Genomic DNA, 18,742 nt, shown 5'->3' on the forward strand with positions numbered 1-18,742 from the left:
CTGCTTCAAAAATGCCATTTCCCTTGAAGTTGTGACTAGCATTTATTTCCCCATGCTGCAGTTAAATTTAGCAGTAGCTTTACATTTTAAAACTAGGAACTTACTAAAATCTTCAGATTTTTCTTTATAGAATAAACTAGGAATCAATAAAGTTGTCTTAGAATGTGGTAATATTCTATTCACGTTTTACAATTCTAATAACTGCAATTCTAATATGACAGCCTATTGAAATTCAGATATCTGACATCATATGGAGTTATTAATGTGGAGCTAAACCAATTCCTCTGTGTGAGACTTTGAATATGATTTCTTACTGAGGTTACATAGTCTTTATGTAACTGAACATAAAATATTTATGTGTATTTGGGGCTAAGCTGCTTATTCATTAATGATAATCAAATGAATAGAACATGTAAATTTATTTCAGATCTAGAAAATACAAATCTAAAAAATATCATTTTACAGACAATATTCACCATTTAGTTTATATTTTAGTATGGTCTTAAGCCTATCTTGCACAGAATTATAATGTAACAGAACAACAAAATAGTCTACATTTTAACTTTTAAAATTTCCTTAACTAGAGTCTTACCATATACATCATCAAAAAAAAATTGTGCACAGTAACCAATTAAACATCTACATTTCAAGAATAGATTGACTATATCTCATAACTGAGACACCAATTACAGTACATTTATCAAAAATCCTTCAAGAATACACTCAGTAGTAACAGTGGTAGCAGTAGTTAAAATCTTAAGTTCTGTGAAATGATCAAAGCAAATGATAACAGAATTTAAAAATTCAGTTAATCATTTATATGTAATGTAAAACCCATGTAACACTACAATGAAAGAAGAAATTACATGGGCACAAGTGCAAAAAAGCAATAGTGTAAGCCATCTTCTCTCTTTGGTAAAGATCAATTAGCAGGAAGTATACCACAGTAATTCAAGTCAAAGACTAATTCATGCTATATATTTTTTTTGTTTTCCTACCATAGGCAGACTTGATGATTTGCAAGCATCCTACAGTAGAGAAATTACAATTCTACTTAACACTGCCCATTTTTTCCTCTTTTAAGTTTAAATATTGAAATTAAAGATAAGGATTTTTTTCTTTCATAAATAGTTTTTCAGTAGTATAGTCTCTTTAGGAATTTAAAAATAAATAGCAAAATATACACAATTTCAAAGATTACATTTAATTTCTTCTAGGTATATCCTGAAAATATATTACCAAAGAATAAATAACTTTGGGTTTCTCAAATATCTGGTAAAATGTCAATTACTCTTACATAAGGAGTTTTCTCTGAGGAATAAGGAAGTACCATTGCTTTTTACAAAGCTTTTACTATACAGGTGGAATTTTAATAACTTTACAGTAAGAATATAATCTGCGATATAATATGGACATTCCCCATTCAAAAGTACAGTAAAAAACCTTTCAAAATGAAACCTTCAGAATTTCAGGTTCAAACCTGAGGAACTTCCAGGTAACTACAAAGTTCTCCTGGCAGGACAGGCAAGCTCAGTTGGCTATGTCAGGAGACTACAATAATAGTAAGGTAATTTCCTCTAGTGGTAGAGCCAAAGCTGTTTTCTACTGACAACATACTAAAAACCAAAAAGGACAAAGTGTTAAGGAAGGGACAAAAGAGAAGGATGTGGGTGAAGAACACCTGAGTGTAAGTCATCCCGAGAAAGAAGTGAATTGCCTACAGGGATTTCAATACAACCATAGATTTTAAATAGATTCTTCTTCTTTTGAAGGACTTGACCCTCATGAACAATTGAGGTAACATCAGGGAATTCGCTATTTGAATTTGCCGGTTATCGTCTTAATCAAGCTCCTCCTTCATATTTATCTGAAATTATTACTAAAGAAAACAAGAAAAATGCAGGCAACATCAGCAAAGCAACTAGTTAAAAGAATCCAGCAACTTGAACTGTCATTAGACATTAAAAAAAAATAAAATCTTAACTGCAGGAAGATCTTCTGGAGGGGCAGAGCAAAAGTCCTTGCCTTTTTAGAAGATCCATTTAAGCTGCCAGCAAAGTAAATGCAATTTTGACTGCTCATTTATTCAAAATTCTTAAATAACATGTAGATTAACTAACCTCCTATTCACGCCCACAGTTAATTTACATAAAATATTAAGCAGAATGCTTTTCTACTCCTTGTTTAATTCCAAGCACAAGATGTAAAAACCAGTTAAATTGCACAGTCCAGCCCTTATCTCTGCAAACCTCTATCTGATCAAGAAAATGCTTTTTGGCATCTTCTTCGCTTTTCCCTACTGTCAGTGCATCCCGGATATATTCAATATCCTCTTTGCTGGTTAATTGGGGCATACCAGTCATTAGCATCATGGAAAACAGGATGATCAGCAGGTTTGTGTGATGTCGAAGAGCTAAATAAGCCTTCACACATACATCCTACAAGAGAGAAGATTTTTTGTTAGTTGATGAGTGAACTGAGAGGGATGGTGTAGGAATTTCACAGGACTCTCATTAACCAACACTACTGAGTCGCTCGAGTACATCAGAGAGAGGAGACCCAACAGAAACGTTCACCTGAGCAGAAACATGAAGCAAACTTCTGCATCTGTCATTTGATATTCATTCATCACCACACCTTGGGGCAACAGGTACTGTTTTGACGTAGAAACTAAAGGCTCTTTTTAATAATATTAACTGCTAAAGCATAAAACCTTAGCTTCACAAAAACTTCAAATTAATTTACCTGTCATATAATCTCTTTCTGTGTCTGTTAAAATAGACAGCAATAATTCACTATCTTTCTTTCCAATTTGTATGTTCCCATTTAAAGACCATAGCTGGCAAGTGATACCGAATAAAGCCGCACCTCCAGGGGACCGTTCTTTATTTCATATATACGTCTATTAACTTTGCAGAGGTGACGGGTTTTTTAATGGAGAAGATTTTTCAGGCTTGGTGTTCTGATAAATTTTTCCATCTGACAGCTCTAGTTTTCAAGCACACTGCCTTGCTGTAGGAATTCTATGTTTATGTACTGTCATACTGGATTCCATAGATATTTTTTTTATAGCTTTTTCACTTCCACATATAAGTAATTTGTGCTTAACAACATAACCTTTAGAAGAATGAAAATTCTGCAGCTTGGAAAAACATGCAATGCTTTTTAAAAGAATACTTAATGCTAAGTGACTAATACATAAACTGACATTATTATGTCTTACATTAAATTTATTACTCATTTACTTTTAGAAATAACATCTTAAGGAATACAATGCAAAGAAATCAATCATATATAGAAAATTGAGCCTGTAATGCAGTAATGTAAAAAGGTTAAAAATATTTCTAAGAAAGTTGTTGCTATTAAAATCAAAGCTTAAGCAATGCTAATTTTTAACCAATTAAATATCCAATTTAATAATTCCAGAAATGTACATGAATTGATTAAATAATTCTTAAGAAATCCAAATATTGTCATGTAAAGTTCCACCAAATCTCATCAGCCCTCTAGAACACAGTTTATTTTTGACAAGGTCTATGGTATCTTTCTTCCTTAGAAACACTGAGTACCCGAATAGTCTTAACATCTATCACTGTTCCTATCAGCAACACCAGGACAACCAACCAGACAGGTTAAGAAGATACTAAGGAAGGAAGATGATATGTTGAAGATCTGTCTGTAGGGTTGTTTTTTTCCTGTTGCCTGGGCCCTTAAATCTTTCACTGTTTCCAAATAAACCCTGTCCTGAAATAAGGTCATACTTATGATCTCTAATGTTAGTTTAGCTCTAGTGAAGCAGAAGATAAATTGCAATGGTCAAAGCACAATTTGCAACAAAAAACATCACCATCTTATCACAGGGATTAGTTTCTCTCCATGACACCAAGGGGAAAAGTAAAAAAAACCAAATTCTACTTATGTATTATCAACTTCAAACAGGGAAATCTTGTCACAAGAGTTAGTGTGTGTTTTGTTCCCCTTGAAAGGGATGAAAGCTCTTTATAGTTATATCAAAGGGTTTATATTTCTCTATGGATGATGCATCTCACTACTGCAGTGTCTGAGACAGTAAAACAATTATGCAGTCAAGAACCTGGCATCACTGCATCTCAAAGGCAGTCTTTCCAGGAATTCAGAAGATTTAAAAAATCTGTATCTGCCTGTTACAGTTATTTATTCAGACAGGAACTGAATGGAATTTTGAATTAACATCTTCCAAGAAAACTAATTTTTACACTTCTGAGAGAGGCAGAGAGAACTAAAAATAACACATAGTTATGTGTCACGGATATGTAGATCTTTACCATGGGGTTAAGGAGGAAGCTGCTAACTAATCATAAGCCATAGGCAAAATGAGAAGAAACGAAAATCCCATTGTCCAACAGAAAATAAAAACCCAATTATTTTGAGAGCTTGAAACTGTTCAAAGTATTAGTATCCTAAAGGTCAGACATTTTTATAATACAAAGTGTCCGAGTTCTGTTTATAAGCCATCCCTTCCCTGTACAGTGTACTACAAGTAAGTATTTTTCAATCACGAATTGGACACCCTTCTGCTTTCTGTCACCTTTATTTGACAAACACATGAGGATTTGTAAACAAATGGTATAGAAGAATTTGATTAGTACTGAAAATACAGCTGTCTATTATCAAGTCAGCAGAGAATGAAAATGAATGAATTAAATTAAATGTAATGAATACAAATGCATTCAAAATCTAATGCAAAAACTAGCAAAGACAATTTTAGGCAAACTAATAATAGGTAGGTGGAGAAAGCTCAAAAGACCACAAAGATCTCAGATGAGGTTCTCTCAAGGGTTTCTACAAGTAAGAAGTGAAAAAATCACATGCACATAGGAGTAAGAGTTGCATGGGTTTCAGCAAAAGGCTGGAAAGGAAATGCCACCACATATGATACTCACAGCAAGAGAAATCTGGACAGTACTAAGGCAGCTGAAAAATTCATAGATGGAACAGAAAAACACTCGTCTTCTCAGATTAAGTCATGCTTAAATACATTTTTTGCAATTAGGACAACAGACCATCAAATACTGCTTCCTACTAAGCATTTCTGTGATGTCATTAATAACCTCTGGCCTCTAATTTTCATTAAACCATCACAGTGAAGACAAACAAAAAGGGAAGCAAAATTTAGATTAAGCTTATAGGAATGAGCATTATTGCTAGTTCCAGAAAAGTTGCCAGGCCACTGGCAGCTTTAGAAGTTCACTAATAACAAACTATGCTCTGTTGCAGTGAACTTTGGTCAAAATTATTTGTCTAATTAGCCTCCTCTGACAGCTGCAACAAGAGATATAGCTAACACATCTGTATGGACTGTATCCAACAGATGACAGAGAAATACTTTTTTTTTTTAAGTAGATATTTTAAAATATTAAAACCACTGAAGCCTGTAAAAAACAAAGGACTCCTCTAAAGTACAACCTATTTTAATGTAGTTGAAGTACAAATTAATGAGAGATGCTCTTAAAAATTAATGAAGGATAAATGCTGAGACTTTTCCATTAATACACGAATGAGTCAGCAGGCACACTGCATGAATCCCTCAATATTCGGAAACATCAGCCAGTTGAAAAGTGAAGCTATATTTCATTTATTTTTGTACTCTGACTATATAATTAAAACATACTTTTTTTACCAAAAAATATGCGATGCAGATCTTGCTCTGTATTACTATTTTACTTGTATGGAAGTATTTTAACTTTTTATTGGTGTTTAAGACAGAAAAGCCTTTCAATGTACTACTGGAATAGAAGTTTATAAGCAGTATCTAATGCAGTAGAATTGTACATGAACTTACACATTTTGGTTGGTATTATTGTTGCCTGTGCTTAAATCATCCACTTAAAATGACCAGGTCACATATCACGGTCACAGTTCACAAAGGTAAAGCACATCAATCACCTTTCATCTGGTTAATGACACCAGCAGAAATGACACTGGCACTATCACGGCATTCCTAAACCATCCACGTTAGTGGGATGGTAGCAGTATTTAGAAACGTGTACCAGACTAACAAAATGCGCATCCAGTCAAATCCAGGAGTGTATGATGAAGGCATGGCTTACGGAAGAGAGGTTAAGACCAAAATCACCTCCTATGGCTTTTGGTATTTGGGCTGCTGAAGTAAAGGTCAGATATTCTATAAAAAGCTGGACGATCCATCACCTCACTGCGGACACTAACAGGTTGCTAGCCTTCCAATTCTCCATTAGCGCAGTTTCACGTTTTCTGCTTCCAGAACAGAGGTCTTCTATGAAATGACATACCCTAGAGTGGTGTTTCAGCCCCGCACTTGCACACAGCTTACAGCTGCAGCAACAGTATCTTTCCTGTAGGTAGCACAGCTCACAGGCTTCTCTGAGAGCATGGGCTCAGCATTCCCCTCCCACAGCAAAACCACCCTGCTTTTAAATCTTTTGAGCTACAAGCCTCCTTCAAAACACCCGCACTGTGATAAAACCAGTCCTTGTGCAAAACAGACTCAAAAAACGCAACTGGTTCTTTAGTTATTTTCAGACGTCTGGGCTCAAGGATGACAACTGCTTTGCTGTTTGCTGTCCAGTCATGTATGTCTTCAAAGTGACGTATCCACTATCCTTAATTAGGTACTCAGGTTAGAAAAACAGACTCCTTACAAGGACAGAGAGACTGGTTCATCCACAAGAAATCCAGAACACCTAAGTCAGGCTTTTGCTTTGACTCACCCTCTGGAGGAAACTTTTTCTTTTGATATTATAGGGAACCTGCTTTCTAAATCAGGCATTTATTTAAAGAATTTAAAGACCCTAACGATAAGCACAGGAGTAACACCGCAGACATCCATTTACTCCTGCTCAGCCATGCTCTAGCCATTTCATTAAACATACTAAAGAACATTTTGCTTTGCTCCCTCCTTGGCCAGGTCCTACACAAGCTTGAAAAATAGCAACTGTTTTGGAGGGGTTCAGTTTCAAAGAGAAGCTGCAATGGAACAGATCTTTAACACCATTCTCTTCTTCCAGAGCATTAAGTCCATCCACTTCACAAAACCAGAACCTGACACTGCTTAGGGTCACTGCAGATTTCTAGTCTCAGCCCCAGAACAGGAAGGCAGAATCAGGAGGGAGTAACACGACAGAGCCAGCTGAGGAATGCCTCGCACCTGCTCGTACTACACAAAAGGCTCTGCTCAGTGCTTTGGGTCTCCTCCAACTGCACAAATACTGAAGCCCTCTACAAAGTATTTTTAATCAAGACAAGAAAGGACAGCCTATCTGGTCGGCTACTAACTGAATCTTTTCATTGTGGCTTTGTTGATGTTTGAATTCTAGTTCCCATAATCCTACTGATAATTTTTGCTCTTAGCTTGGCCTCAAATATCTTGGAATTGTATTATTATTCAGTAAATTTTATTAACATAATACCCAAGAGCCTAGACCTTTGGATACTAAGGCACTAATGTTCATTTCAGAGGGTAAAAAAACACTGCTTAATTGATTTGCAGCTAGATATTCACTCTTTACCTGAAATTTATGGAAATGGAGACTTGTCTTCTTTCCAGAAGTCCCCATGACAAACAGAAAATCTGGAGTCAGCACAAAAGGAACTCTTTCTTTATTAATTCCAAGGAAGCTTTTATAATTCCCAAGAATATGACCGAAATCAATATGGAAAAGATTACCTTTGTAAAGAGAAGAAGTCACAGTTAGGCTCAAATACAATAATCTGCCAGGAACACTTACTTGTATCGACAATAATTCTAAAAACTCTTCGTTGGAGTATACACGATTACTCTTTAGTTCAGCAGAAAAGACTGTTCTCTCTCTCTCTCTCTCTCTTTTTGTTTAAATATATAATTCTGTCCTTTTGGCGAAGTTACTTTTTTATGTCTCTTTGGCAGTTGTTAAAAACCTGGCAGAACTGCTGTATTTTCTAACTATACACTTAACAGCTTTTCAAAAATCAACCAAGGAAAGCTTGTGCCACAGATCCTTAACAATCACCTCCCAGTACACCACTACATGGAAAAGGCTGTGGATTATGTTTCAAATACCCATGGGATTCTGGTGCTATCCAGCTCCTTGGCTTCAGTCACTAGAACATGCTTCTTCCTCACAGACCTGCATTACTGATTTCTAAACCACTCTGTACCGTGCATTGTCACCCTTTGGATAACCTTGAGGTTGTGTCAGCTCCCAGGAAAATGATGAAAAACTCCCCTTTTAAGGGCCACTACACCTACAGGACTGGAGTGTGCCGCTGCTCTTCAAATTACTTTATTACTTTCACTGGCAGAAAAGATGTAAGGATAAAAGAGTATGATTACTTAAAAACATAGATTTGTAATAGTGGTACATGTATAAAAAAAAAGGTAAGACATCAAATGATGTAAGGCGAGACTTAACACTCATCCAAGTGTTACATCCTTCAAAATCCTTCAGTGGATATCCTTCAGTGGATAATCCTTCAGTGGAATATCCTTCAGTGTTCCAGCATTTCAGCCAGTTTTTGAGTCCTACCCACCTACCGAATCTGACACGCTCTGCAGACCTCTCAGATGGAAATCCTTCTGGCTTCTGTTGCTCAAGACAGCTCCCATTAAAGATTCTAAGGCAAATCTGCTCCTGGCCACAACAGAATAACCTTTCTTTCTCTGTCTCTTTTTCTACTGAACTGTCCCTTATTTTCTGCCAATGGCCACTAACATCGCATTATGTTATATATAATGCTGCAATTAAAGCATTTTCATGTCTTCTTGTCCTCAAGGAGTTCTGGGGAACTTTTTTACTGTACTCTTCAATTAGCTCATTTCTGCCTTCAGGGTACATCTTCTCTCTAACCTTCAACTGGTAAAACTTTAACTATAATATGATTAATATTAAATATACAGCCTTCTAACTAAGCTCAAAAGTATTTTCTGTCTCTTAGCATTATGTAAAGACGGCTTATGAAGTAAGGGGATCATGAAACTGGAAGTGAATTTCTTAGACTAAATAAAACTCCTCCGTATGTATTGCTCATTCTGGGGTCCTTTCCAGGGCTTCCAGAGGTCAGTAAAATTAAGGATGAACCAACGTGCAGCAACAGAAATAATTACCAAAGTTTGTAAAATTGCAGTTCTTCTGGGAGGATTGCAACCATCCCACAGACTTCAGTAGCAAAACAAATACATTCCATGTACGCTTACCTTCTAGGATTTTTTACAAAGGTACATAAATCAATTATGTTCCTCAGAGTGAAAATAGTCCAGTAACATCTGAATTCTGACACAGACACAGTTCCACTGAACGCTGTCAGAACCACATCCACACTTCAGACAGGTGAACAGCTGTCTGCTTTTTAAAGTTTTTTAGCTTTTAGATCTTAGATCTAGACACTAAAAAAAAAATATCAGTGTTACTCCTCATGAGTTAGTCTGTAACAAAGTTGCCCTTTGAAAAGAATGCCGTTATGAATGGTAAATAACTAGAGCCAACATGAAGGCCAAAAGGGGTGACTGTACATCTCTATGTCACAGGAGGAGCTGAACTTGTAAGCAATGCTGACAGAACTGGATTGTGTCTCTTCATGCACTGTTAAATACATTATTTATTAAAATGAAAGACAAATCTAGCGAAGTCCCACTTCTATGAAATTCTCAAAAAATAACTCACCTGTTTCTGTAATCATAATGTTGTCATTGTGCCTGTCTCCTATTCCAAGTACAAAGGTTGCCACGCAGTATCCAGCACAAGAATAAACAAATCTTTCCACAGCTGCCTGAAACTAAAAACAAATCTTAGAGATGCTTAATACTTCGATGCTAGAAACTAAATTCAGTCATTCTCAAACTCATGTACCCTTCTGTCAACACGTACCTATCAACAGTTAGACAACCTGTCCTTTAAAATACACTGTTGCACAGCTGGGATTACCGTGTGAGAATGCTCCTATCCCTTAGCACAAATAAAATAAGCATATAGTTGTTTACACTTTATGAGAAAAAAAGCTGTCAGAAAGCTCTAGTAGGTCAGTGGACCTACATAAGCAAAGGAACTGTGAGCACCCAAACCTGTATTTAAGTCTTCTAAAACCACACTGCCTTTCAGTGTTCTTAGCTATCCTTTCAATTTGCCCCTCATGTATCAATTCTAAATACTATGGACAAAGGAGTTACTTCTAAAGCATCTTGCTCCTCAGCAGCTCTCCTGCCAGCTGGATGCTAAAGGCTCTTTCACAGACACCTGTGGCTGAGTACAGGGAAAATGAAGGGATTTTTCAAACTCATGTAACACAAAGAAAACCATGTGAGCTCCATGCTCCTAAATTAGTAGGGTGCATTTGAAAATCCTACTTAAAAATTCAAAGAACTCACCTTCTCTTCAATCATGCATCTTTCCTTGAGCCACTGGTTTAGTATTTCATCCTTAAATGCACCAGTGTTGCCAACTGTACTCTGTTGAATTTTGGCAATTGTTGTCGCATCTTTCACAATTTCAATCATTCCTAGAGAAAATAAGAAGGAAGTTATAAGTTATTACATTTATATCAAACATATTATAAATATGCAAAATTAAATTTTAAACTCTGGTTTTAAAATCAACTGCAGAAATTCATAGGTTATGAGCAGAAATTTATTTTACAATCAACAGTGGTTCTTGCTCATTCCCAGCTGAAACCAGCCAGAGCTCGTAACTAGCCTGGCATCCTAAACTCTTCCAGGACACTTTAAAATCTTTTAAAATGGAAAGAGTCAGATGATGAGTGGGGACCCTCTGCATAAGATTTTTCTCAAGGAGAGGAACTATCTCTTGTTTTGATCCCCTGCAGAAGCCCGTGTACCATTCACATTCTCACCAGCTTCTCTCCAACTTCACAGATTTGAGCAGCTGAAGAGACACTGCAGCACTGCAGCAGCACAGGGATGCAGGTGTGGCTAGAGCTGTGGCAGAGGAACAGAGCTGGGCCTCCTGCGATAAATCCAATTTAAGCTTATGTGTGCATATGCACAGAAAGTTCAGAAACACTATGACACAGTGAGGTACAGCAGCGGGATTGCTGATGGAAAGCTCTGGCTGTTGAGGCCCAGAGGTCAGTCCCTAAACTGAACAGATCCTTGCAAAAGCAAATCAGCAGATCACAGGAATATGATGCAGAAACAAGTACTGTTCATACTAACATGGCATGCAATGAAGGCTACAGAGAAAAGCAGAAAGAGAGGCTGCAACACAACTCTGCCCTGCAACGCAACTGTGCACTATAGCCAAGACCAGCAAACGCAGTCTGCCCTCATACTGGGCATACCTGTATGGCAGAAGGTCAGATTTTAGTTGAACTTATTTGGTAACTGGAAATACTTTATTTTCTTCCTCTGGTTCAAGTTCAGTAGTGTCTTCTAGGTAAAAGTCTGGCTTCAGCTCCAGCTCAAAGATAAGCAAGCAAACATTTCTTCCCAAAGTGTTTCAAAGCAGTTTCTCATTTGGTTTCAGTTTGACTCTCTCTGAAATGGATGAATTTCTATCTATTCACAGTCCTACTCTTTTGAAATTACTGAATTATGTGCAAATTTTTCAGTAACAGAGTAATGACACAGTAACCTCTTCCTGCCCCTGTCTTCCACACATGGCTGAATTCATAGCTGAATACCCCCGGAGGTATTTCTTCTGCCTTGACAGTGGCCTGGATTTGTTTGTAATAAAATACTGTGGAAACACGACCTCCAAAACCCATCACCAACACCACCAAATTAAAAAGCTCTGCATTTTGGTCTGTGCTTGTCAAGCTCTTGTTTTCCTCCTGGGAGTGAGCTCCAGATCACATTCCAGCTGTGGAAAAGGCTTCCCCGCTTGTGCTCACAAATCTCCCTCTACCGGCCAACAGCTCCTGGATTTCAGGGGAGCAGAGCTGTGGCAAGAGGCATCTTCTGCTTCCCCTTGCATTTAAAACTTCTCCCAGGATAACTATGCAGATTAGCAGTGTGAAAAGTCCCCAGCTTTTAAAGCAGCTGTTAATGAAAACCCTTTACTGATCATTCTCCACTGCACTGCCAAGAGTGGTGTAAAACCTACAGAGAATGTTGTGCAGCTTATTCTGCCCAAGTAAACACTTCAAAGGTATCATGGTAAAAAAAATTATCCGCTGGAATAGTACAGCTCCACTGGCAAATCCTTCTAACTACAGACATGCCTCTCAGTAGGTCTGGTTAGCCCTAGAGGAGGCTTCAGTAACTGGAGAGAGGATCTCAGCTGGGCTGTATTTAACTGGGAGGAAGTAGAGCAGTAAACACACCATGCTACGTGTTTCTGAGGATCTGTGGTACTAAAGCAGGTGACTCTTAAACTAAGTGCCAGATTGAACTTCTCAAAATTTGGCAGTGACGCAGCATAGTAAGTAGTGATAATTGCCTTGCAGAGCCACGAACAACACATGGCCATGTCAAACGGAGAGAGAATAGGGCACGATCTTTTACCAGTCATACACAGAAGCGCAAGTTGCTCCTACAGAGGTCAATTTGGTGGCGTGGTACAGAGGACGGATGGTTTCCAAAACTGCAAACTTCACTGAATGCAGATGTCTTCAGCAGACTAAGCTCTACAACAGGAGGGGATGCCAGCCCCAGGTGTAAAACACCAGGCTATTTCCCTGGGCTCAGCGTAGAATGGGGTACCGTCCTTGTGTCAACCCACAGAAACTACCCCAGATTCCATGGAAATGTTAAGAGGGAGGGAAGAAACAGCTTGGGAGAAAACCACATATGAATACTGTGAAAGAACATTCGCATGCCACTACTCTTTGGTTTTGTTCCAAACAAGCATAAGCTCTACATCAAAGTGTCCCACATTGGGTATTACTAATTTAGGCTGCAGGTATTCTCAGCAAACTGGAGTCTTTATGTAATTAACCATGCTCCTACTGTGGTGCTGAAGAGATGCCCAATTCTTACATCTCCCCCATGTGTATAGGAAAATAAACAATTAATTCCTTGACATAAAAGAATGGGGAGTCAATTAAAAATTCATGAAAGAATAATGCAGTCTGTAACTTCAACATATGAATGCTAGGACTGCAGAATTGCTCCACCTTCCTCCGCTGTTTTGATACATTATATTGTCTTAAGATGATTTTAAACAAAATCAAGTCCTAAAAATCTCTCTAAAAATCAGGTTACCTAAAGGAGAGGGGGAAAACCAACCCTCCTTATATCTAGTTAGTATTTTTATATATAATTTTCCATTTCCTTTACTATTAGAATTCTATCAATACAATTTATATAATTTTAAAACACTTACATTAGGAGAAAGGAAATTCTTTTGTGTCACACTACCAAGTATTATATCAACGAGTTTGGGTTTTCTACATTGCTGAGATATCTTGAAGTCAAAAAAAAGGATGATAAAAATTCTATGTGGCAATGGATTTCAGAGAGGAATTACATTACAGATGTATATTACAAAGAGTTCTTAATTTTACTGGGACTCAGTTCATTATTGTTCAATCCATAAAACAAAATATATTGCTGAAAAAGAAAAGAACTAAAAAGCTGGACATCATGGGAGACACACAGCATATCGTTATTTCACTAATCCATGCAATTACTCTCACACTGCCAGCTACACAGATGACAGGAATTAACAAACTTGCTAATTTTTACACATGTTCAAGCTGTAAGTAAATGGCAGAGCTGTATTTGCTAATCCGTCTCACTGACAAGCTGCTTATACCAGCCAAAGCATTTTTTTTCGGCACAATAGCTGCGTTTGCGCATGGCCAATTTTTCTATACTGAGGAGGCTTTTCTCGAGCCCATCGCTCCAGAACTGCTCGGCAGAATTGACTCTATGGCCAGTTTTGTATTATCTGGATACCAGGAAACTCTGCAACGTGGACGTGCTGGGGTACGTAATACATAAAAATCCAACCACCAAGAGTCAGTTTGGAGCCATCAGGACGGATAAATTATGCAACAGTTTGGCATTTTTGGATGTTGTTGGAGTCTTGCAGAGCCGATCAGGTTGCTCTGCTGTGGTGGGTCGGCCCTGGCTGGCTGCCAGGTGCCCACCGGGCTGCTCTGTCACTGCCCCATGGCACAGGGGCCAGTGGGTCGGGATAGGAACGGGGAGAGATCACTCACCGGCGGGCAGAACAGGTTCTGCTCGGGGAAATTAATTTATACCCCAAAATCGGAGGAGGATAATGAGAGGTAAAAGCAAATCTTAAAAGTACCTTCTCCTCACCCCTCCCTTCTTCCCGGGCTTAACTTTACTCCCGAGTTCTCCACCTCCTTCTCCCGAGGGGCCGGGGCTGCGGCCGGTCCGTCCGCCGCCGCCTCTGCCGCCGCGGCCCCTCCGGGGGAGGCTCCTCACACGCCGCCCGGCTCCAGCCCGGGCCCCCCGGCGGGAGCCGCTCCTGCAGGCCCTTCTCCAGCGGGAGCCCTTCCCGCGGGGGGCTGCGGCTCTGCCCGGGCCGCTCCTGCGCGGGGCCCTCCCGCGGGGCGCAGCCCCTCCGGCACAGGCTGCTCCAGCCCGGGCCCCCCCGCCCCCGGGGGCACCGGCCCCGCCCGCAGCCCGGCCCCGGCCGGGGCTCCCCGCTGCCGGGAGCCGCTCCGGCGCGTTGCGGCGCGGGCCGCCCGCCCCCGGGGGCACGGCCCCCTCCGGGCACCCCCTGCCCCGGCCCGGGGTTCCCCCCCGCCGCCATCTGTCCCCCCGCGGGCGCCGCCGCCGCGGCTGAGGGCTCGGCCCGGCCCAGCGGCGGGGCCGCCTCGGAGCCGGCGGGCACGGGCTGGCGGGCAGCGGCTGCGGCACCTGCGCACGGCGGCCGCCCCGGCCCGCCGCACACGCCTGACGCCCCTACACGGTACATCTACACAGCATCACACAGCTCTCCAGAAGCTTTGTAAGCAACTACTCGATTTCTCCCACCACAAATTCCGGAAAATTTCACCTGCACTGCAGGAGCTAATGCCCACTGAGAAATACTGCCTGCGCATCCTCTTGAGTAATGCTTCTGTGTAGTATAGGGTATGAAGGTCAGGAAAAAAACAAATGTTTTGGTATTTTAACTCTTTTCTCTGTTTTATTCTTATCAATACATTAAAACACATCTTGAGTAGGTCACCTTCAGCGCTTTTTCATAACAAAAGAGCAACTTGGAGCAGGACCCGAACAGTTGGACTTGCACAGGAATCGCATTGAGCTAACCTAGCGCAGCAGTGAAGGATCATCGGAAGGGCAGAAACCATCGCTAAGAGACAACTGAAGGCTGCTCACAGAAAGTATACTGAACTGCTACTTATCACAGGACTGCAGTGCATACCAGAAAAGTTTTCCTATATGCAACTTCTAGAAATTCAAAATACTGTAGTTATAATCGCAGTGTGATCACGTACCTATTTTGTTCCCTGTAGAAATACAACCATACGGTAACAAACAGAGGTCCAAGGATTCTGCTTCCCAAATGGATTCCATAATTCGAAGAATCTAGTAAAAACAAACACACAAGCTAAGATATTTCAAATTATTCGGACATTGCTTACTTGTCTGTCTTGCAGATTAAGAAATAAATACAGAAAGTATGCAGCTGTTCAAGATTATCAGTTACAGAACCAGGGTTTGTATTTTCTCATCTGTCCTCTGCCCAGGCAATCTATACTTTTAATAAAGTATTAATAAATATATTGTATGGTTTCTACATGGGCTGAGATTGAGTACATTAACAGGTATGTCCAGCTTTTTCCCCTAAGTATCCCCCAAAGTTCTAACAAACTTTGTCAAAGTTTGTCAGACTAATCACTGATACCTGCTGATTTCTTTTTCACTTGTTAACTTCATTAATTGTATAAATAAATGATAAAAATGCTTCATCAGAAAAACAGGCCATATTGCACTAAGGAAGATTCTTTAGAACACCAAATTGTGAAGTATGCACGGCACATGGCAGGGGAAAACAGGGTAACAGTATGTACTGGGTCTGGCTGGGTTGACGTTCAAATATTGTTCAGAGCAGCTCGCACGGTGCTGTGGTTTAGGCTGGTGACCAAAGCAACGCTGGTAATGTGCTGATGTTCCAGCTATTGCTGAACAGTGTTTGCAGAGCATCTAGGCTGCCTCTGTTTCTCACTGCTCCACTGTGAATAGACCAGGGGTGCACAAGAGGTTGGTTGAAGACACAACCAGGTAGGTGACCCAAACCAACCAAAGAAATATTCCATGTTGAAAAATGTCATACTCAACAATAAACCAGAGAGGAAGGGGGTTAGGTAGGTTAACCAACTTTTGCGCAAGAACTGGCTGGGCATTGGTCTACCCATGGGATGTGGTGAGCGACCACCTTTGCATCACTTGTTTTGCTTGCTTTCTCTCTTCTTCCACTTCTCCTTTTCTTACAAAATTTTTACCTCAACTCACAAGTTTTCTTGCTTTTACTCTTCCTTTCCTCTTTCCCCATCCCAGCAGGGTTAACCCAAAGCACAACAACATAAAAACTGTAGTACAAGAAAGAAGATCCAGTTTTGATGTTAGCCTTGCTATACACAATTTAAAAAACAAAAGACATCCTCATATTTCATATGGACAGTAAAGACAACATACACACACTTCTGAAAAGTAAAAGGATTTTAAAATATTCATGTTACTTATTTTATACATTTTAGCTACCATACCTGTAAAATAAGCATGTCCTGACGTAGGTCGTCTCCGTGTTTGAAGATTATGCCTATGGTTTCATTTGATAGAGCCGTTGGATCTGCACATTTAAACTCAAGCCAGAGGGGCTTCTTCTTAGATGCCATTACCTTACATTTCTCTATCTGTGAAAGACACATTTATTGCTTGCTAGCCATTGTACTCCAACATCAACACAACTAAGCTTTTCACACACCAGCTACAGAGTAGTTTACTGACTTCCAATCAGTTATACCACAAGAAACACACTGAAAGCACGTGCAAGCAACGGTATTCAATTGCCACATGAAGCCACACTAAACCTGCACAACTTTTAACATTGTTCATTCATGATAAAGGAAACACCTTGACTCTCTGAAACTGGATTTAGCTTGGAAATCTGCTTCAGACAGAATAAAAAAACCCCCACACTTTTAAACCAGGAATAAGAGATTCTGAAAAAAAATGGTAAATATGTACCCTCACAACAGCACTCTGGCAGGTGCTTTGCAAAACTGAAACATTGTTCAATGCTATTTACCACATCATCCACCCTTGTGACTTCCAGCAATTTCAGTTATTCCAGACTGCTTGATTCAACTCCCTTAGCAAATCGTTCAAATTCATGGGGAAAATGGCATTTGTGAAACTAATTTAACATACTCATTCATAAAATAAGAAAAGTAATTCCTTGTTTAGTTTTATTACATTTCTCATCTTGAGAAATTCAGCATTAAAACTACTGAAATTGCATTATTTCAAATGTTTTCTCTACTTATTATGTCTAATACAACTGCAGTATGTAATACTTTCTATTCTGGAATTCATGGCCCATTGTTGAACATTACTGTGTACAACAAAGCCATCTAAAATAATAAAAGCAATTGCACATTAGTGTTTGAGAGCCAACAGAATCAATGAAATCAAAGAAAAGTATTTTGGAATATTCATGTTTCATAGATTGGAGTTCTGAGCTTGAAGTTTAAAACAAAAGAGTTTTTACTATCCTTATTTTTAAAAAGGAAAGAAGTTGTTAAATCTTTGAACTTACTAGAAACACTGATTTTGCTTCTAATATTTGGTTTAGACTAGTCAAATTTCAGGGTTTGAAGATTATGGACAAGTAGCACTTGCTAGAATAAAGATGAAACAAAAGCTTAACGATGCAGTTTGTTATATCAAATGTTTTTGTCTATATAGTTTGGAAAAAAAAGAAAAAGGCTCTAACCCATCTATTTTTGGACATAACTACTTTCCATAGCAAATCTACTGCTTCCTTCATCTAGGAAGGTGTTGGTAGGGCTGAATACTTCCTAAGTGAAGGAAAACTAGAAAATCCTGCAAGATCTTTTATTTTGTTTTGAAATCTACTTCCTATCAAGCAGTTGATGATTTTTGTACACAAAAGACTAAAGAGAGAGAAACACAGTCAAGAAAATGGTATTTAAGAAGCCGCAAATTCTATACTTCTGAGTAAACAATGTTTGAATTGACTTCTGTACTGACATCACCTCTGTCATGATAAGCTGGGAGGGGTTTAACTCTCTCAGCTTGAAGATAGACTAGCTTATAGCCTGTCAAGGCACAGGTTTAAGTAACAGAAAAATGGCCAGATCTAGATAACTAATACCCAACTGACTACCCTACTATTCAGCAACCTGTTCCTTAGGTGGGATGGTTTGTCATCCTTTGCTAAGGTAAAAAATCAAGGGATTCTTTTCCTTTAGGCTCCTGGCTGCACATCAAGTGAACCCAAGGTGTGCTTCTTTACCCAAACATCACATTGCATAGCAGATGCATGAGCCAATTCCTTTCACAACACATCTGCTGATTTATTAATCTTATTTTTAACTCTGAGTCAAAACTATCCACTGCAATCTCACCACAAAACTTGACGCAGCAACGCAGAAAACGCCAAGTGTTTCTTAATGTATTTCTAACAAAATCTTAATGTATTTTCTAATCAAAGCAACAAAAGCAACATAAGCAACATAGAGATATTGAAAAATCAGAAACAGATAAGGTAGACGTTTTTGCTACTAAGATGTCTGGACCTAAACATTAATGACAGATATAAATCAGGGCAAGACAAAGAAAGCAACT

General features: G+C 39.2%; 1 protein-coding gene across 5 annotated transcripts in view; it reads right to left on the reverse strand.

Annotated features, from left to right (window-relative positions):
* Window positions 1-400: 400 nt before the first annotated feature.
* The window catches only part of PIK3CG (phosphatidylinositol-4,5-bisphosphate 3-kinase catalytic subunit gamma), a 35,847-nt gene continuing 17,505 nt past the window's right edge, over window positions 401-18,742 (reverse strand). For 3 of the 5 annotated variants that reach the window (XM_040594860.1, XM_040594861.1, XM_040594859.1), the window contains exons 6-11: window positions 16,639-16,785; window positions 15,367-15,457; window positions 10,358-10,488; window positions 9,657-9,768; window positions 7,527-7,684; window positions 401-2,438 (exon numbers count right to left, since the gene is read on the reverse strand). In XM_040594860.1, the coding sequence (XP_040450794.1) occupies window positions 2,157-2,438; window positions 7,527-7,684; window positions 9,657-9,768; window positions 10,358-10,488; window positions 15,367-15,457; window positions 16,639-16,785 (921 nt within the window). In that variant the 3' untranslated portion in view covers window positions 401-2,156. The other 2 variants (XM_040594862.1, XM_040594863.1) reach the window with 2 other exon arrangements.

The sequence above is a fragment of the Falco naumanni genome, chromosome 5 (genome assembly GCF_017639655.2).
Source record: "Falco naumanni isolate bFalNau1 chromosome 5, bFalNau1.pat, whole genome shotgun sequence".
In the NCBI taxonomy this organism is placed as follows: Eukaryota; Metazoa; Chordata; class Aves; order Falconiformes; family Falconidae; genus Falco; species Falco naumanni.